Genomic DNA, 22,584 nt, shown 5'->3' with positions numbered 1-22,584 from the left:
TCATAATTTACAAGATTTATATGGATGCATATTCAAAGTAGATCTTACGAATTATGGATTTATCTAACTCTAGAGTTGACAATTACAGATTTTAGAATAAAAATGAGGTTTGTTTCATGCTACGTATACATATAATCGGCTTTGAATTTTATTTTTGATTATTATACATACATACTTCATAAAAAAATTATAGATCTATTTTAATTTTTTCTCGTCTATTCAATTTTCATTCTCGATAAAGATTTAAATTCACGACTTCTACCATTCTTATTTCACACAAATTGGAATTCGGAAATCTCTCTTTCATTTGATCTACCTCTGTCATCTTTGTTTCCGTTTTTTCGTGCCTCTCTCTCTATTTCTCAGCGCCATTCACGAGAAGTCAGGAAAGTCCGGTTGGTGGTAATAACACGAGGGGCCCCCGCGGAAAAATCATACACACGGTTAGAAACGATGGGCCTCCCTCATGCCATTGACCAGGTAATTCAGCGACGCGTAAAAAGCAGGCATATAAACGCGCCAACGAAGCACGCTGATTCTTCTCTTTCGTGTCCCATTCACGATAAACCGCCACAGTACTTGACCGTGTCCTATTTTTTCTTATCTCATGTACGAGAAGTGCATAATACAGAACAAACGAGTAATGAAAAAGAGAATTTTAATTAGAACAAAGAAAGGAAGAAAAAAATCTTTAAAAAATTTAATATGTAAGAAACGGAAATAAATAAACACGCACGAGATACGGAACTAAGAAATTAAGAAACTAGTGAAATAATTTTAGTATTTTATCTTATTGTCAGCATAAAATGTTTACGTTTTTGCAAGGATCATTCAAATTCTTCACGAAGAAGCGCTGTGCACCGTCGGGATTTCGCAATCGTTTGGCAGTTGTGTGAAGCGGATTCACGCGCTCGCAAAAGATGTAATTTATATCGCGCACGGTAGTAGCACGGTAAAGAGGTATTGAGGGAAACAAATAGAACTAAGGCGGTGTAACGTAACCAAGAAAAGGTTTAGACGCCGCTGCGCGCCGTTCCGCTGGCGGATTGCGCGCTAAAAGTGCATTTTGTATATACGTGTGTGTGTTTCGGACTGTACAATAGATACATGTAAATCCAATCTTCCTACTTATGTCGCTGACACACGCGTAAGCAAAGTCACAAAGTACAAAGAGTTTTTCGTACACGCGATGTATTACGTTGCTTATTATCATACCACTTTCCTATTTCATTATCATTATTATTAGTATATACTTCGTGAATAGTCGAAATTTATACTATTTTTTTCTTTTCTTATGTATCAACATATTGTATCATCTTCAATTTAAAAAAAAAATGAAAAATTTTAATATCGATTAAACAGATAATCCTAACAAAAGAGAGGTTTCCGATTCTTGATTTTAACAAATTAAGCCAGCGGCACACGATGCTTGTTTTCTTACATGCTGGATTTCTAGCTGGACTAAATTTTTGCCACCGTATTGACTGCAATGTTGACTATATTATATATATATATATATGTATACCTACGCTCTCGATCATACATTTCTTCGCGATTGATTAATCAATCGAGCGAGCCTGTAAACGAACGCGCTGTCACATTTCAGGATTGTAATCATCAAAAGTCAGAATTTACCAACGGTTCGTTAGCGCCGTGTGCGAGCAAACACGCTCATAATATTCAGAAATTATTTCCAAGCTAGGAAAACATTACCGCGAGCTTTTGCGCGTGTTCAGCCGGTTGCTTCTAACAGCATCGTAATTTGTCCACCGCCTGTAGCGTAAGTGAGACTCCACAAGAGATATGCTCCGTTATGCAGCTGTCTTCCTCGGGATGTCAACTCTTTGGTGGATCACTATAATTGCAACTTTGTATCATGCTCTTCATTAGATCGCTATACTGCTCTATAAACTACTTTGGAATTACTTCACTTACATTTCTTCAATTTTTCTCTAACTTTTAAAAGATCATATTTTCGAAGAATTTTAAAATAATTTATTTATTAATGGCGATAATTTATATTTCTTTGATATAATAATAATTTAATCGTTTATTATGTTAGAATCTTCTCTAGTCCGAATACTATACATAATTTTAGTAGATCCAAATAATTTATTTAATAAAATTATTGCAGAAAGGTTATGCATTTATACAATTAATAAACTGATTACGTCTTGGAAAATTAATGAATTATTTTAGAAGAAATTAATAATACAAAATCAAACTTAATTATGATTTTACTGAGATCGATTTATATCATTTTGAATTTAAACTATCAAAACTCTAAAAGCTAAATTGATACGAATGATTATTAACATTTTAATTGAGTTGATAAATCCAATTTATTAGAAAATTTTATCTTTTATTTGTCTATCTTCATGATTTTATCGATCTAAATCAATCGGCATAAACGAGTGAATGAAGAACAAAATTGTTAAAAAAAGGTTCGCGACGACGTGGGAGATCGCACGCAAGATCTTGCTGCGGCGGCGAGGATCTGCAGAGCCTGCAGACCTTAAACCTGATCGGACGCGGGGGTGGAAGCAGTCGACAGCGCAGTCCTAATCCTGCGACAGGTGGTCCAGGTCAGGATCAGCCAGCATCCGTGGTGGACTACAGACGGCTGGTGTTTATCAGCTCGGACTCGTCGTCGGGCCGCGAGGAGGATGATGCCGACAGTAGTTGCTCGAGCTCGTCCTACCTGAACGGACTGCCGCGCAACGGCAGTCACCACCATCACGCGCAGTCGCTCGAGGACTGCGACTGGGACTACTTCGAAAGCGGCTCTCTGCCATTACCAACAACACCAATTGTCACTGTCGGCACTGGTGTTAACGTCGCTGGTACAGCAGACACCATCGGTCAAGACGTTTGGAGTTGCTGTCCAGGACGCGGTTCCGCTGCTTGTCAGGTATCTTTATTATAATATATCATACATCTCATCTCATTCATATATGATACGTTTGAAAGAAATTAATTATTAAATTAATGCAGAAGTTTGACGTACTTTTATAAATAAATCTGAAAGAAGGATAATTTCAATTACCTATATTTTCGTCTAAAAATTCATCAAAGATTCAATTATTCAATATTAATGATTTTCAATAATATGTCATAAATCTAATAATATAATTCTCTTCAGCATATGATTTATAGTCATTGTTTTATAGTAACTTTCTGTGAATCCTTTTAATTAATTTTTAATAAATTTATTTATTTGATTTAATATAAACTGTACATTAAAACATAATTTTTACTCATGAAACAATTTCATAAATAAATTGAATAAAAAGACGATGTTACGCGCGATGAGAACAGTTTTCTTTGGTCATGAACACAAATCATGTGACCGCGACTAGGTGCCGCTGGTTGTGCATCCGTTTGACAAACACATTGCTGCAGCTAAATTAATCATTCACGTTCTACTAGCGAAGAGAGTCGCACGGCAACTATGCGGAATTCACGGTCACACTTGTCAATAAACTCGAGAACTCGTATATCGAGCGACGCCTCACGTTGATTACACCGATCGATAAACGCTTCATACTCGAGTTATCACTGCTCGCTTTTGAGTTGTTATAACCTATATTTCTCTATTTATAATTCTCATAAGTAGAATGTATTTATAGAAAATAAAACATTTAATAGATTTTTTGTACATTAATTAAAATTTTAATAATGTAAGAAAACATAATTTATCTTCCTAGTGCAAAATTTGAAATTGATATATCTTTTAATCGATATACATGACAGTTTCGTTTGCTTATTATTTCCTTTAAAATTATTTTTCGGCACTTTCGCGACTTTGTTGAATATTTTCGTGACCAAAAATAAGAAATTATATCATAATATAATTTTATATCTTATATTTAAAAAAATATATAATTGTTAGTAAAAATATTGTTGAAATTTTTGAACAGTAGAGAATAGGTATAATTAGTCAATTCCATACAAATTAAATTGAATGAGTCAAAATTTATTTATTCAGTGAAAGACAAATAAATTACAATATTTCAAGCAAAATAAAAAATAGAGAAAAAATTACACCTTTCAAGATAAAGAAATCGCGAGCCATTATCCTGTCATTCTATTCAGGCCTGCGGTGGTTCCCGAAGTACAAACGTGCTTCCGGTACCGGTACCTATACCGGTCCCTGTTCCGTATCCAGTGCCGGTACCGGCTGCTCTGTGGACCGGTGATTTTGCGGTAGCTGCATCGTCCATGATAAGTCGCAGTGACGGTCACGCCGAGCCGGGAACTCTGAGGTTACGAGGTGACTCAGCGGCACCTTGGTTCGCCTGGCATCCTCGATTCAACCAGCCTCTTCATGGCGCACGTCTGGACCCCCGGCTCGCCGGCGCCTTCGATCCAACCACCTGCACTTTCAGTCCGCCTGATCAGGTGTTGACTCCGAGATTATACGGTCCAATAACTGAAACAATAACGACCGGAACGAATATCGAGTCTTCTCAAATAAGTCAAGATGTGAGAGACGAAGCGAACGACGTATTGAAGACTGAAGAACTTAGGAAAAAGAACTTGCTGGCGAAGGACATCAACGAGTCTAGCTCCTCCTCCATAAAGAATAAAAAGAAGTCAGAAAAAACGAATAACACCGAAGCAGAGAACAAAGAAGGTAAAGAAGAGACAGAAAGGAACGGAGAGGCCACTTGTGAAGATTCATTATTGTCATCCTTCGAGAGGAGTACACAAGGAATGTATCAGCACTCGCGAGAGGATTCGGGCAGCTCGTCCGGAAGATCATCGGCAGATAGCAGCGATCTAGAGGAGGATTCTAGCTCGCATAGATTCTCTAAGGTATTTGTGGTAAATGATGACTCGTACACCAGCGACAACGACATCGAAGATAATGAAGAGGATGATTCGGATTCTGCTGCAGAAGGTGGTGTGACTTTGAAACGCGTTACTGCGATTCCTGAAGAAGAACCGGTAGTATTGCAACATGTGAGATTACTGAATGAAGATATTCTCATGGAGAATGAACGGGAAGCAAACAAGAACGAATTAGAAGAATCTAAAAGGCGTTCCAAGACTTATATCTTTAGCAATGACCAGCTTAAAAGCGACGATAAACTATTGAATAAATCTGCTACTAATTTAATTGACAAACGAAGAAGTCGCAATAAAAAAACCGAAAGTGATAATGATAATAAACAACTTCCTCTTTTATTACAACGTCGATCGATCCCAGAAGAATTATATCTTGCAGATGATAATGATTGTTCTGATAACCGAATCGAATTGAAGTCCATTAGGATGCTTGATCCTGATAGCATCGATCAATATGCAGTTGTTCGCAAAAACGAAAAACTTGTTTCGGAAATACAAATCTGCTCCGAAGTTGTTAATACATCAAAAAAGATTTTGCAGAATGGTCTGATCGAATGTCCAAAGTCACCTTCAAGCGACACCTGGGATTTAACAATTGTACCAGATTCTCTCGAAATTTCAGAAATTTCCTCCGAAACTTCAGCTCCCGAAAAGACTGACGTCAATCATCAAGACAGACTTGGAGATTCCGATAGTGGGCAGATTACGCGATCGATCATAACAACGAACGATTGCGAAAAGCAAGGAGATAAGCAGCGTTTATCGGAGGCAGATTGTTCGAATGTCGATATCATTGCCGACGCGTTTACTGACAGTTGCACCAGTAACGAGAGCAATACTACGGGTAGTGAGGTAAGCAGTGATGAGCTTCACGAATACGAGGTGACTCCAATCGAGTCATCTTTTGATTACAGTAACGAAATTGTCGCAATCAACAACGAATTATTATATCAAATCGGTAAGAAAAAAACGGAAGATATTTCAAAAGGCATCAAGAAAAATGGTTATCATCTTAGCAATAATTATGACAAAACAAGTCCGACAATGACGAAGAGCGGCGCCAAGCAGAGCATGCAGTCTGAGAGATTGATCAGCGGGCGGTCTTCGATAAAGTCGATGATCGGCGCGAAGGACGACGACGACGACGAAGACGATGATGAGGGCTATCGCTCCGTTACGTGTCGTCGCGGCGGTCAAGATGGCGGGCCAGGAGACAACGACCCGACGGCAGTAGCGGTGGGTGAGAAGCGCGTACAAGCTGACATAGGCGATGCGATATCAACCAGCAGAATCCAGGAGATGATGGGGAGCGCGGAGGAGCAAGACGGCAACGGCAGCAAGGTGGACATTGCGCATGACGGCCCGGTGAGAGGCGAGATTGCCGTTCAGGTGGGAGGAAATGGTGATGGTAACGGTGTTAGTGGTAGTGGTGAATGCTCCAAAGAGGGGGACGCGACACGGTTTCGCTCAGTCGAGCGACGCCCGTGCACTCGGCAGGAGAATGGATTCCCAGCTGACGGCCAAGCGTCGGCCAAGGACCTTGCCAGAGACTCGGCTCAGCACAACAGCAGTAACAATACTAGCGGTAGCAATAAGTATAGAAGTCTCGTGATGATTACTCAAGAAGCGTCATATCAGCCGGTAAGCGTCGTCACGTCGGACACCACGACATTGCTGCAACCGAATGAGATCCATTCGGCTAGAAGCCAGGGAGGTCTGGCCGGCTACTTCCAGCTGGCATTGGAGGCGGCGAGTGAACCGCAATTACATCGTAAAAATGCTCCGCGTAAGCCGCTGATGGTGAAAAGATTGCCAGCCGCAGTCGCGGTCTCCGCCGTCACGACGAGTCATCAATCAGCCGAGCTTGAAGTGGATAGTGGATTGAGTGTTGGTAGCGCTAGTGAAAGCGACGACGTGTCCGTGAAGAACGTGCCGAAGCCACTCAATTGTCGACAGGAGAATGCGGATGACGTATCGAAGGATCGCTCGGATTATCGTGTTTCGTCGCAGTCTAGTGACGATAATTCGGGTAATGGTGGCGTTATTATACTCGAAGAAGGTCTAGCTGATGATGATTCCTGGGTAGAAGAAGTATCCCACGATGAAGACGAGCCAGGCGCGACCACTGCCACGGAAGAAAGCTCCGAAGATGAAGCTAATAACTTCGGTGATCGTGAAGAAGAACTCAGAGGCTATCGTAGACAGGCGATCGATTTTACCTTGCACACGATCGTCGAGGAATCCTGTGAGGAAAGTGAAACGGAGCCTAGTTTGGCTGCGGGAAGTCCTTCGAAAAAACCGCGACCACCTTCTGCTTCAGAATTGGAAAAATATTTCTTTTTTGGATTGGGAGGTGATGGAAATAGCTCCAGTATGGGTTCGCGCGAGGTCGACAGCTTGTCAGAAACCTCGTCGATTTATTCCGAGGGATTGGAGTCGCTCGGCCAAGACGAAACTAACGGCAGTGGTCAAAACCAGGACAGGTCGAATAACAGTGACGGTTTCCTAAATTCTTCTAGGCTGGAAAAATATTATCTGTCAGAATTTCTCGGCTTCGATCAGGATAGAAGAGATTCTGATGGTTCAGTAGGAAGCGATTCCGAAGGCAGACCAAGTCCAGAAGCGCAAAGAAGAAAAAAACTAGTGCGTGCGAGAGGTACAGGAAGATCTCATAGTTCTTCGCTGGATAATTTATTGGCTCTCACACAGAGTTCACAAAATCTGAGTTCGCAAAATTCTCTTCAAGATCTAAGCCTTAATCAAGACGCGCAAGAGACTCAATCTGAAGGCTCCTCAACAGAAACTGATGGTACTGAAGATGGTCAAACCGCTGTATTTGGCACGGACGGTCAATTCGACACCGTAAAACGCAAGAAGAAAAAACCGCGAAATCTGGGAACTCAAAGTCCACGCGTGTCAGATGATCGGAACAAGACGCCGGAACCTAACAGAGAAATGACACTGATGAACGAAGTTGTGATGGAAAACGAAAACGAAGGGAACTCTGAGGACTCGGACAGAGCGAAGACTCCGCAGCCAGAATCCGTTCTATCTTCGTCTTCTTCGCCGTCCACTTTTACAAATAATAGCAATACTTTGAACGCGGCCTCGTCCTCGCAGATGGATTCGAGAAATTCAGTTTCGGTGAATTTAATTGACGGCCAACGATCGAAACAACAATCGCGGGATTCAGGCTTTGTTGGTAGTTGCGACGATCTTCTTCAGCATCAGAAATTGCCGGATGAAAATCAAACAGGTGGTACCGAGATTGATCAAGAAGCCGACAAAGATCGTTCGCTCATTAAAACTACGGAGCACCCTCAGAACGTGAGTCAGAACGCTATTAAAGGAGCAACCGGCAAAAGCAATTTGAAGCACCCGGTAAATCATACAAGTCTGCCGCACCTGGCGAATGCCTCATTATCACGTAAAGATAGCTTCAATAATTGGTCTAGTGATGAGGAAACGAATCTCATGATGTCAAAGATGCGACAGTTCTTCAAAACGATGGTTGCCAATACGAACAGTCAAGGACAGAATGCTACTAGCGCAAATTCCGGCGGCGTTTCTCCAGCACCGAGTCCTCGACTACCAGGTTATACCTCGAAAGCACGACTCTGTGTCCAGAATCGTACTAAACCGCCGCAATTGGTATATTTTGAGAATGAGCTGACACGATTGATGAAGACAGTGCCGGGAATACGTGATGAACAAGTGCGAGAGATCGTCGAGTATCTCAGCTCAGAAGATACGTGGTCGGATTCTTATGACAGTTCGGATTACACCAGCTCCGACCTCGAGGGCGCCGCCGGAGGTCGCAGATCAGCCTTGCAGGAACAGATCTCGCAAAGTTGTCAACAAATCATCAGTAAATTCGACACTACTTCCGCTGGCGGTGACGCAACTCTGTCAGACAAGGAGAAGGAGCAAATAAAAGGACCTGGGTCAGGTTCTGCAATGCAACCGACACCTTGTTTGGGTAGAGATACTGCTTTCGTCTACCAAAAATTGGTACAGAGCTTCACAAAAATGGCCGGTGACGGCGTGAGTTCGGACGCTAATTCTACGCCGCATAGTAGTCCGCCATTGATCGCCAAAGTGATGCACCATATTGGCAGCCGACTAGTAGCGCTAATGCATGAAGTTTCGGAAGGCGGACCGACCGTACATCATCCTTCCACATGGCGACGGTATTCTCAACATCATCGAACCCCATCTTCAGCGTCTACTACTGAAGACGATGACTCAACATCCGATTCCACTAACGCGCCTTCATCAACACATTTGCTACCAAGATCGAAGTCTCACGACCCCTTGTTGCTAATCAACAGTCATCCGGCAGTCACCACCGGTCAAGAAGGTGAAGAACGAGAGGCCAGTGACTACGAAAGGTTTTCTTGGCGTGGCAGCTTTGAGTCTACTCTCATGGCTGCCGATTCAAGGACAAAACTGAGCCTGTTAGCATGTTCCGGTGACGTCAGTAGTGGTGGTAGTGTCAGTGCGAGTGCTCTGGCGGCGAAGCGTCGTAGCGCCGGCGATTTGCTATTCAATCCGAAGAGTTTTTCTAGAGAACAATTGGACAGGGTAAGGAGTTGCGGTTCGATTGGTGGCGGAAGCGGGGCCGGAACTGGCGGAGCTGGCGGCGGCTCCGTCGAGGAGAGGATCTGGAGTAACAGGAGAAGATCATCCGTTCCCGATGCTAACACCAGAGGAGAATCAGGTGAGTCTGAGCGTGACTACCTTTGCATAGATGTGAATGAATGGAAGTGATGTGCACTCTTGTATGCGGAGTGATCTCTCGTAGATCGTATTACATCGCGGAAACAGCGGTAATTGGCATTACAGCTTGATTTTGCCTCGCCAACTTAAAGCAATCCTGCGGGTTGCTCGAGCATTCCTTTTCCGCAATTACGCTATGTTGCGGACTGAGTACGTTAGACGCTACAGTCAGATCGAGCCTGATAATAAGGTTGTATTTTATGTGGAATGAATAGAGTACACGTGCGGCAAGTCTAATGTAATTGTACTTATATTGATAAATTAAGTCGGAATTAGGAAGCGTGCAAGCAACACGCCTTGTTTGTGTGTTTTATACTGCACGCGATTCCGATTCTGTTTCAGTTAGGTCTACACAAGTAAAAACAAGCTTTATTTATTATAAACAGTAAAATTACATGAAAAAGATAAAATAATGAAAGTACTAAGGTCTTATAAATATTTTATGTAAGAAAATTTTCATAGAATTATTGAAATCTGCGATAATTTTCAATATACGTATTATATATCTATTTAAAAATATAATATATTCTCTATATTTATTATATGTGTGTGTGTGTATATATATATATATATGTATAATATATACAGAAATGAAAGAAAAATTACTTAACATTTAATATTTTTTTATAAAATTATTTTTCTCAAACTTCATCACTAATTATGAATGAATAGCATCTCATGAATGCATAATATTTATGAATAAATAATTTTCATACACTGATGCGTACATGAGTCACAAGTATTCATAAATAAATATTTCCGACAGATTAAATGAAATGGAACGACATTATATGCAAATAACAAATATATATATATATATATATGTATACATACTCGCATACATACACACAGTGATGAATATCTAATAAAACCTCAAATCGTTTATATCTGAATTATACCTATAATGTACAATCATGTAAATCGCGAAGAAGTCATTTATTTTTCACGAGACGTTTACTGATTGTACTTTCACGTATACATCGCTATCGGTAACATTATCCGATAAAAGAACAACTTTTAATCATCAATGCAGGTGCATCAGCCGGCGACGAGGATACCGAAGATGAATTAGAATATGGTGGAGAATCACGAGCAACAACTTTACCACGTGGTATGCAATCCGCCATCAGTGCGGCTACTAATTCCCTGCCGCGATTACCTGTGCCGAACGCGCCGACTGGCCTGACGACGACTTCGTCGTTATCGTCATCCGCAACGACGGCACCGACATCGACCTTGTCATCGATGCACAAGGCGCACAGTGTCTACCATTTCCTACCGCAGCACAGCGGCGTCAAATCCGCTCGGTATCGACCGCCCGGTTTTGCTAGAAACAGCAATATTGGATCCGGTGTGATCGGCAGTGGACCCAAACGTGCCGTCAGTGCACCGGGTCTACAAGTTTCCGGCTCGCAATCGACCACCAACAAACGGGACAATTCTAGATCGAGGAGGCAGCAGACGATGTCGCTCACATCGGGTAAGTCATATTCATATTTTTTTAAGCGATCGCTCACGGATGACAAAAAGTCGATTGCTTTCTAATTACGAATTTCCTAACGAGTATTTCTTATTATATCTTTATTTCAGGTATTGTATATTAGCGTCTAATTTTTTTATTTAAAGATGAATATGTTAGATAAAAATGAGTGTGTGTGTGTGTGTGTGTGTGTGTGTGTGTGTGTGTGTGTAATATTTTGAGTAGAAGAATTCTTAGATCTTCTTGTATATTGAAATTCAGATTTTATTTCTTGAGCTCTTGGATAATAACCTATTGTAACTTTTGTGACTAAAATTTCAGTAAACTTTCTCGTAAAACTTTAGGAAGATCTTGTGATTTTAATGGATAATCTTTATAATGGGAGAAAGTATATGCGACTTTTGATACATTTTTATAGGCATCAATTATAGAATATTCTGCAATTTTAAACCTCATTACATGTACAATCATATAATAACATGAATGATTATTATTTATTATAGATATGTAACGTTTTATGAAAATATTTTTTTTATACAAAAATGAAAAAAGATAGAGAATGTATCTCTCACATTTAAATCTGTAGGCTAGATTTGTGAGAGACAAGGAGAAAGCGCGCATGGATGAAAGGAAATTCAGTCGGCGGATACGTGTGATTCCCGCGTGATAAATTAGATGGCCGCATCGTCACGCACACGTGGCGCGAACCATGCAAATGATTAAGTGTAAATATGAAATTATACGACGAGCGTTGTCGTAAAGAAAAACGCATGGCAAAAGAGAAACCGTTTGTAGATTTCTTTGTAGGTGAACGGCGGGAAACGGAGTTTGAGGAAATTCAAAATGTATAGCTCCTCAGTGACTCCTTATCTTATCTACGCTCTGTTTACTAAAACAAGTACCAACTTTTTTGAAAAAATTTCCACTTGATAAAATTTTATGATATATACAATTTATTATAAGCAAAATTAAATTTTTGAAAACTTTTGCTAAGTAAGAAGGAATTACCTGTAATATAATACTTGAAAAATGTACTGTTGAACGATTTGATCGTGAGAGAAAGAGAGACAAGGGGTCCGTATACTTATACATTTTACATGTATGAGAGCGAACGTGATTTTTATCTGTAAACTTAAACAATCCGAATAATGGCAAATTCTTTAGTCGTCTTCTTTGGAGGCATAAACGCTGCGAAAAGCGGAATAACATTGCGAAAGCGTGCTACTCGTCGCGTGAAATTTAGCGTAATAACAAGTCCGAGTCAATTCTCCGACACTTCCTTACACCTTCGTTACACACACACACACACACACACACTTGCTTTTCTTTGGCATAAATTCAATTAATTTATTTACGATTATGTCATGATTATCCATTGCGTCATGCACCGTAAAGTTTCATTTTCTGGACATCATAATATTTTCCTGGCTAGCACTTAACCATAAAACACAGTCATGACACGCAACCTTTATATGAAAGTATACCTTTTATCTCTTTCCGCCAATAATGTTATATATATCTCTTTAAAAAAAGAAGAGAATAGATAAGCAGATTCCATAACATGTTAGAAAAAAAATATATATCGAAGGTACAAATTAAGGTAAATTATAAGATCAATAGAGGGCTCAAGGAAAAATTTTTACACGAAAGAGTTGAAACATTAAATATACGATTGAAAGACAAAAGATAGTAAGTTCAAAATTACTCATTTTTTAATACTTATGCAATTGAAAAGCTTGTTTTAATTATTACGATTATATTATTATAATATAAAACAGATTAAATCAAAAGAATTATTTAATTATTCGATTGTTAAATAAATAATACGGAAAGTTTATCTTACAATAAAATAGCTGTGATTTTATACAAAAATAATTTTATTTTCTAATATAAACATTTTTTAAATTAAGTTCTACGAACGAATATTAATTTGCAGACTAATTTGATTTAATAATTAATTTGAGTAATTTTAACTAGAATGAGTCTTTTTACCTATTCCCTTGTTTTTATTAATTGAAAAACGTGCCCATATTCATTTTTCTGGAAATCAATGATCCAAACCTCTTCTGAAGGCGAATAATTTTCTGAACTTACATCCTCCCACTTTAGTGAAGTATACGGAAGCAATCGCTTCTGTTATTTTCTTTTTGCAAAACACGGAAAAATGCGTGCACCGTTCATGTCTGCGGCGAATGCGTGTTTTTTTTTATGCACGACAAGTAGAACACCGCCGCGCGCACTGATAATGCGGCGCGCTCGTTCAGTTGCTCGCTCGTGTGTAACAGGTGCAACTGCTTTATTACGAGGTTTCCCTTCTTTTCTCCGACATCCCTACCGAGTTCCCCACAGCTCCCGCGCGACAATCGATAATGCCACGCAAAAGCCACTCCTCGCACCCGCACGCACTCCGCATGTGCGTATTGTTAAATCTTTCGCCCTGTGACTCTTATAATGTGACGTCGTAAAAGCGACATTCGGATATACAACATCGCAAATTCAATCACTTGTAACGAATTTAATTTATTGTTCTTCAGTTTCCATTTTCTTTATAGAATTTGCGTGTAAAACATATTATATTTTTGTGGATATCTCTCTCTGTACGTGAACAAATTAACGGTTCGAATATTTTCCTGCGCCATTATGTGTCTGGCCGGCTTATCGATCGGTGAAATATATCGTAACGTTTGTCGAGCATTAACCCAGTCTACTTCTGAATGTGAATGTCTCTCGATAATAATCTAGCCTATGTTTTTCCTACCTACATAACAAGTTATCGCAGCTAAAAAGAATAGTGGTTAGGGAGAACCAGTTGCAACTTCAGATACCGTTAAAACGTTCTTTGTTTTGGTATACTTCTCGCTAAAAAAATTTATTCTTATGAAAAAAAAGAAAAGGGGGAGAGAAAGAAATCAATCTATTTTTTAAATATATCTAGGTTTTATATAGACCTTTCCATATCTGATTACGTACATTTAAACATACAATATATAATTATATTATATTTTTTATACCATTCTAATGTCAGAGAATAAATAAAAATTTTATATTCATTATTAAAACATTAATTATTTTTTTTATTTAATATAATATGCATTATATGTAAAAGTTTGTATAAGTGTATGTATAAAAGTTAATATATTATTATATAGTCTTATTTTTAAAGCTGGAAAATAAATAACATTATTTACAAAATAATTTTTCCTATCTCTCTCTTCGTATTAATTGTTATTGCTTCAAACTCAACAATTATCTATATTCATTGCAATAAATTAACTTTAGGTTCTTGTCACTCTCGATTTTACAGCTGCGTCTCTCGCGGATCGATATAAAACTACCCTTTAACTCGTGATTTGAGGAAAAATCTTAAAATTCTATGCATAAAATTTCGTTATCGATCGATTATCCTTCACGTATGACATTCTCTTCACGAATAAAAGTCTCTATTTAAAATAAAATTTAATGTTAATAATAATATGATTAAATTATAAACTAAATATTATATATATATATACATATATTGTATATATGTATATCTGTTGTAAAATAAAATGTTGTAGAATAAAAATCCTCCTATAATTAAATATCAAAATAAAATCTTGTTCTACTTGTGCTCTTTACTTCGATGGTTCTCTTTAATATACGGTATTACATATCTTATTACATACATCCGTTAATCGATTCAACGCTTACTGGAGCAAAGTCGAGCTCGAACTCGATAAAAAATACACACTATACGATTAAATCGATTGACATAAAAATTTTCTTAACATTATTTTGTCTTAACATTTTCTCATAAATGGTAAGACAAGATAGATATAAATTAAATGCATTTTAAAGAAATTAAATTAATTTTTTGAAATATGTTTTACTTTTTTGAGTTTTTCAATTATTTAAAATTTAATGATTTAATTAAAATATTTTATTTTAATTTTCTAAAGAAAATGTAGATATCATTTTTCGAATTGTAAAATCACTCCAATACAGCATCATAATATACTACCATACGCGATTTACAGATATTCTACATTATATATACGTTGCTCGTTTGTGACCGAATCGCAAAACTCCATACTCGTTCACCAGTTAGACTCGTTCATCTTTTTTTTTTGCTCGTTAGAGATCGGTCGGCGACAGGTTTACGTCCAACATCGCAAACACTGCTGCAGTGCTCTATATTCAACAACCAACGATCGTTATTACGTTACTTAAACCAGATGAATTTTTCGTGCGAATAAGAACTAATGTAACTCTTAATCACCGTTTTATGCCGCAAGCAATGTAGGATATTTGAGTCATTTTATTTCCATTGCACAGCAAAGTTGTTCAACTAACAGCAAACGTATATAAGGTATCTTAGACTACATTATACAATAATAAAACATGGTTAATAAAACATTTCGTAATCTTTTTATATTTCTTAAGTGCTTTGTTTATGCACGTCACCAAAATGCATAAAATATAAAAGAAAAACCTCCCAAGAGCTAGCATTATTGAGAGAATGAACGAATTATGCAAACGATTAAGATGTTAAAAGAGTCAAGAATGTCATTGAACTATCGTTGCTGTGAGTTTTGGAATGCGTGTCAAGTTTTTTGTACGATTGCTAAAACGGTTCTTCGCTTCATGAACAATCATGAAGCAGGACGTTACGTCTCTTATACCCATCGCATAACATCCTTTAGTTTCTATGATCACAATTCGTTTCGACCGATATTAACAAAATCGTGTGAGCATACGATTTTAAAGAAAAAAAACCTTTGACAAACAGTTCTACTTAAATATTTATAAAGATTAATTTTTTAAACAATCTTACTACATTTTATATTAATTATTTTTAATAAATATGAGTATCATTCATTAAAAATAATTAATAAATATCGAAATGAGATATCGAAAAACTGTTTAAAAAGAGTTTACTTAAATATAATTAAGTTTAAAAATGTTTTCAATTAACAAATTTTTACCTCTGGAGTCACCTTTATTATTTAGAAATTAGCTGAAACAACTTTTTTGATATTAATTTATCACAGCAATATTTTCTGTATGTTTTGATAGAGTAAATCGCTAATTGCTAATGCGGATTATTGCGGTGAAACATATAACACATGCGTATAATCTCTTCCATGATCCTGATGAATAACTTCGATAATGAATAATTTAATTATTTGTAGATACGTACAATAACGTTTTTAAAAAGGAAAGATAAACGGATATATCAAATGTGTAAAAAAAAAAAAGGAAAAATAATAACGCAAATAAAACAGATAAGAAGCAATGATTGTTTTATATTAAACGTGTAATGAAAGTATGGTATGTGCCGGGAGAATTGAATAAAAACATTTGCAAAAGAGTAACATCTAACTAAATATAACTATAGAAATTTAATTATGAATCACGAAAATGATAGAAATACGCGCGCGTATAAAGAGCTGAAAAAAATTAAATATATATTTATTCGCCAGTTGCAGAATTTCTTTTGTAATCTTATTTGTATTATTTATCGCGGTTAAAGGATAAATTTGGCTAATCAGCCGTTGAAACTGAGTTCTCCCGTGTCAGGCAAAGCATGACAGAACTTTCGCCCACGTTCTCGATGTATAGTATGAGTATGTACTATGCCCCGGATACGCCGTTCACGTGCGTGCACGCATACAGTCATGTGAATAACGGGCGAATTGCGTTTTCCGTGCGGTGGGAACTGGAGGAAGTGAGATCAAATTCGCAGAGAAACAATCCGATGGTGGCGAAATTACTGCTGACGAGACGTAGACGCGTGATTACTTGCGCTCGGAAGGACCGGGTGATTTAATTAACCTTCCCCATCTCGTATCGCGTGGGACATGAACACGCGGGAGTGTCTACGAGAATCAATCTTAATTTTAGCGACAGGATCTGCGACAAACTAAATGACATACTACGAAATGTAAAACATGCTAACTCTAGAAAATTAATTAAAATAGATAAGAAAAGTTTATATTAAAATTTAGGAATATATATGTGTATATATATATATATACAAAAAAAATATAATTTTTAGATTTGTATCTAGCTAAATTTTTATAATAGATACTTCAACAAAATTATTCTTTCCGTGTATATATATTTATTATAAAAATTTAGCTAGATACAAATCTAAAAATTATATTTTTTGTTATACCATCAAAATAAATGATTATAGGAATCTTAAGCATAATGAGCATTGTTACAAAAAGATTTGAAATTTAGGAAATTCATTTTTAATTACAATAATAACATGTATGATAATAATACGGTAATACAGTATAATTAACTGTGAAGAATGACTTTTCTTAAATGCATCTGCGTGCAGGGATTATGACAAACTTTCTTTAATAACGTTGAAATTGATAGAACTCGGTATATGCTCATGAAAGTTTTCTCTCGGATGATACCTTGATGCGTTCACCTTGGCACACATTCGTCTATTTACAAAAGCTGTAAACTGATTTGCGCGCATCTAACTCTATCGTTATAGGAATAGTATCGGACATGATTAGGCTGCATTGCAAAACGATGATTATCACGTGGATTATCGCTAAGCAATGTTACCCAACATTTAATTGTTCGTTACAATCACTTTGTCGTTATTCAGTATAACGTTGATTATCTTAACAAGTAAAGAGCAAATGTCTCTGTTTTTGTAACGCGGTGCTTATACGGCACATTTACGAATGTTTGCTTTTTATATATTTTAACAAATTTATGTATGTACTAAAATTTGCGCATATTATTTCGCAAACATAATGTAGTCTACACGCTATTATGTGCCACGTCATTTTTGTCGCGATACTTTCTAACAAAGTTTTTCTATAATCTAGACGTTCTTGATAAACCTGAATCCTGCTATTTACCTTACTCGAACTTACTCGATTTCACTTCTTGTTTTCTGTCCCTTTTTGTCTACCCTTAAGATCCTTTCCGAATATTCTATTTTATAAATATTTTATGACCCATCTGCAAAATTCACGAATTTATACGAGTTATCGAACTCATGTACTCGAGTTCTTTTTTTTCCATTACGCAAGTTTTCAATTATTGGTTATAGTCACATTTTTAACGAACATTTTTACGAAAACTTCACCTCTTTTATTGTAATGAAGATCCCTCTAGTTCTGATCGTTAGTTTGTTCTCGTAAGCTGCTTGTAACACACCTCCGACTTAGTCTAGATATATGCTTACCTGTTAAACAAAATTTGGTCAGAAGGCAGTTTACGAATCTTTTCTATATGTTACGATGTTATACGTTTGGTACAGTTTCTCGGTAAATATCATGCGAAGTTACAAGAAACACAAATGGAGGATCGTGAAATCAATAAACAACGAAATTTAAGAAGAAAAATTAAGAAGAAAGATTTTAAACTGATTCAGAACACATTAAAAATTGAAATATATATTAAAGATTTATATGTTTAAGAAAAAAAATGAGAAAAATTGTATCGTCACTTAAACAGCGTCTTTTTTTCGTGTAGGAATTCTCTGTATGATTTTATGACTTTCTCGCCTACAATTATCGTATCACTCGTTATCAAAACTCGCCAGATACTGGACCTTGAACGTAAACAATGTTAACATGCTATTCGTTCAGGAAGGCAGGAAGGAAAAATATTATCATTGTCCCTGTTCCGTTTAGCTAAAGAATAAAATAGTTCTTTATACGAACAAATCCGTCAGTGTAACGAGTGTTTTGTTCCGCGTTACATCTCTTTCGACATTTCTATTATTTATTATATAATCAGCAAATATTTAATATTATTTTTAATTTTAAATCTTTAAAATTAACATATTCTTTTATTAGTCTCAAAAATAGAAAGTTAAAGTGAGACGAAACCTCTATCTTCGTATAATTTAGTAAAATCTATTCTGATCTTCGTAAACTCGCTCCGAGGTATGGATCAAGAAAATGAAATAAAAATAATTAAGAATCGCTGAGAAAAATCTATCGAGTCCAAAAACTGAGTTAACGTAAAAAAATGGCAAAGAATGCTCGTTATTCAACTTTCAACGAATCTTCTACTCGAAAATCCTGGGCTATTAGTAAACTGGTGCAACGTCTAGATACAAATTGGTTGCTGGAGTGCTGCTGTGGTCCTTGTTACGTGGGATACAAAACAGCTAAGCGATTAAAATTGAATGAGGCAAATGAAATAGATAGGAAAGAAAAGACAGAGTCTATCGAATTACAGGTTTCACCAATCGATTCTGTAAAATTGAAAAATGATAGTCGACTCACGTTAGAGAAAATTTCTGTGACGAAACGTGATGATTATGAGATATTGGAAGATGATAAGATTCTAATATCCAGTGTCAACAAGGAAATTTCATTGACAAGTCGTAAGGATGATTTTTCAATTGATACCTCGGATTCGAAGAACAAATTTTTGTTTAGTAGTGAAACTCGGAGCAACGGAATGAAATGTGTAATTGGGAGTCTGCCAGTCCTTTCGAAGAAGGAGAAGATATCACCATCAGTTATTGATGAAGAGAAAGCGTCGCAGAACGACTCAGAGCTAGAGCTTCCCGCGAGTATCTTCGCCAAATGCTCGACACGATACGGACAGCAGAAAATGTCCGCAATCAACATTTCTAAATTGATAATAAGTTAGTTAACAAGTAAATATTAATATTAGATCTGAGAAGATGACAAAAGTAATAGAAAAATTTAATTTAATCGATATTATTTATAATTAAATTTAATTAAACATAAATGTAATAAAATATATGTGAATAATTCATGTGAAAAATATAAAGAGACTTCCGTGCACAAAAGTAAAAAATTATTTTAAAGTTTAAACGATTGTAAAGATTATAAGATTTAAGCTTGTCATTTTAAAGTAAAATTTTTTAAAATTAAAATAGACGAATAATTAAATACAATTATTATTATATTATTATCTATAAATCATATCCTATATGCATATATATCTTATATTATTGAGAAATTTGATTAAGATAACAATAAAATTAATTGTTGAATGAACCAACGACAAAATTATATTTTAATATTTAGTAATTTAGCAAGCCCTCCGCGCAAAAGTATACTTCTTATTGAAATGAGTGTTTTGAAGCTAGCATGAAAATTTCTTAAAATATAACTTTATCTTCTATTCGTGTTATCTTTAAACAATTGGACACTGAGTCAGTTTGAGTAATCAAATTTCCTTCTGTTTACTTATCGTAGACGATGGAAGCAGTTTATCGGAAGCATGCAGTACGCCGATTATCGGAGCAGGATCACGAGCGGGCTCTAGTCATACAGTCTTAGACATGGACGATATCGATCCGGGTCATCTCGCCACTCGGTCGTCTCTGTCGAGTCTCGGGGTAAGTTGTAACGCGTTAAACATTTCCTTTTCGTCTATTGTGCATGGAGGATGAACGTCAGATTGCAGCCACGTTTCGCTTGAACCCATTGCCCTTCTTATTCCCAACTTTCAAGAGAAAACATATCTATTATCGCAATTTAACGCGAAGCAGATTGCAGCATTGCATCTTGCTCGGATTAACAGAACGGCAGACAGGTACTCTCACCGGGAGAACGACGCGAACTTTACGACGCTAAGATCGCCGTTCTAAAGTCCTCACGACTCTAATTCTCGCGATTCCAGGCACGTTCGGACTCGATGGCGTCGGTTTACAGTGGTGCGGGCGAGGGACGTTGTTGTCGATCTGTAGTAGTCACAGGTGAGGTAGAATTCGCCTTGCAGTACGACTACAAGAATCTGACGTTCGAGGTGCACGTGACAAAATGCAAAAACCTCGCGCCAGTAGATGTAAAGCGCAAACGATCGGATCCGTAAGTACCCGATTTAGAGCTATCATAACATATGCATGTTTAAAATTTTTTTTAATTATATTTAAATAGAACATATGTTATTTTACAATGACATTATTTCTCTTTTTATAAAAATATAGAGTTTAATCTTATTCTCAATTCATATTTTATTTTGCATTTACATTTTTTAGCGTTGCTTATAAAAGACAATATTTTGAAAATTAAATCTGTTTAGCTTTTTATAATATAATTTTATATAATAATTTTTTAATATTTTTAATTTTTTAATTTTTCCCGTCTGCCAGATACGTCAAGGTATATTTGCTGCCAGATAAGTCGAAAAGCGGTAAAAGAAAAACGAAGGTGAAGAAACACACATTAAATCCAGAGTTTAACGAAACGCTGAAGGTAAGTCCAACGTGAGTTGACATAAACGTTAATTGCTCGTTTGCATGACAATTAGAGATTCGATGTTTCGTCATCGCGCGATTTTAGTTCCATATGAGTCTGAGTGGTCTGGAGACGAGAACGCTATGGCTAACGGTCTGGCATTCGGACATGTTCGGCCGCAACGATTTCCTCGGCGAGGTGCGAATGCCACTGGAGAACAAGATATTCGACGATCCGACGCCACATTGGTATCCTCTTCAAGAGAGGGTAAGTTTGCTGCTCATTACATTAAAATAATGCAGACAACAGCATTGACTTTCTAAAAATTGAGAAGCGTATCTTGAAACTTTAAAACTAGAATCACTGATTGTTTCCGAGTAAACTAAGTCTCTGCTCATTGTTCATCGGATAGATTACATCATTGTGCATTTAACAGATTGCGTCACTTGAACAGTCAGCAGAAAACATTGCTATTTATTCTTACTATCTCGAAACGCAGGTTGCGACTTCAAAGCTGTTTATAAATGCTTTTGATGTGGTCCGATATAAGCGCATGTGAATGCAAGTGTATTCTTATACAAATAAGTACATGTCGTAAATATAATCGAATATATCAATATAAAGTTTTTATTTTTTTAATTTCTAAAATCAAGGACCAACAGCAGAATATCAGACTGTCTCTAATAGTACAATTTTTTAATGTGAAATACATGACATTAAAATTATACTTAAACTATAATTGGCAAATCAAATTGAATTTAAAGTTCTTTTTTTAAAATTCGCACTTCTTGATGCCTACGTGAAGGTTTTGATAAGTGTGTAAAGTTCTCTTTTTCCTCTCTCTTCTTACTGCCCCCTTCCCCCACTCTCACGACAATAAAAAAACTATTATAAAAACAACAAAATTCTAAATTTTGATTTATATATACCTAAATCTTTCTTATTTACATAATTAAAAAAAAAGAATGCAACAAGTTCCGTATGTATTTGCTTACAGACGGAGCCGTTTGATGATCCAGTCGCATACAAAGGTGAGGTGATCGTTGGCCTGAAGTTTGTTCCACCGGATCCGGCGCAGCAAGAACGCGATCGGGAAAGCAGCGCGGAACGTGGCAGTTCTAAAACGAAAAAGAACTGGAGTCGCGGCGCGCTCCACGTGCTTGTCAAGGAGGCCAGAAATTTGCAGACACGCGGCAAAAACTCGGGTACCTGTGATCCCTTCTGTAAAAGGTATATTCTCAATTTGAATATTAATTTTCTTACTTTTGATTGTATGAATCAATATTTCTGTTA

General features: G+C 36.9%; 1 protein-coding gene across 1 annotated transcript in view; it reads left to right on the top strand.

Moving 5' to 3' along the window:
- Positions 1 to 22,584, top strand: part of LOC108782870 (uncharacterized) — a 34,800-nt gene that overhangs the window by 11,172 nt on the left and 1,044 nt on the right. Inside the window, exons 8-15 of the mRNA XM_018551258.1 lie at positions 2,445 to 2,911; positions 4,096 to 9,571; positions 10,664 to 11,110; positions 20,308 to 20,450; positions 20,735 to 20,922; positions 21,207 to 21,309; positions 21,397 to 21,558; positions 22,289 to 22,521. Coding sequence (XP_018406760.1) covers positions 2,445 to 2,911; positions 4,096 to 9,571; positions 10,664 to 11,110; positions 20,308 to 20,450; positions 20,735 to 20,922; positions 21,207 to 21,309; positions 21,397 to 21,558; positions 22,289 to 22,521 — 7,219 coding nt within the window. The remainder of the gene's footprint in view (positions 1 to 2,444; positions 2,912 to 4,095; positions 9,572 to 10,663; positions 11,111 to 20,307; positions 20,451 to 20,734; positions 20,923 to 21,206; positions 21,310 to 21,396; positions 21,559 to 22,288; positions 22,522 to 22,584) is intronic.

Source organism: Cyphomyrmex costatus, unplaced genomic scaffold (assembly GCF_001594065.2).
Source record: "Cyphomyrmex costatus isolate MS0001 unplaced genomic scaffold, Ccosl1.0 scaffold135, whole genome shotgun sequence".
Taxonomy (NCBI): Eukaryota; Metazoa; Arthropoda; class Insecta; order Hymenoptera; family Formicidae; genus Cyphomyrmex; species Cyphomyrmex costatus.
The sequence above is the reverse complement of the archived record's forward strand: the minus strand, read 5'-3'. Positions and strand labels throughout refer to the sequence as shown.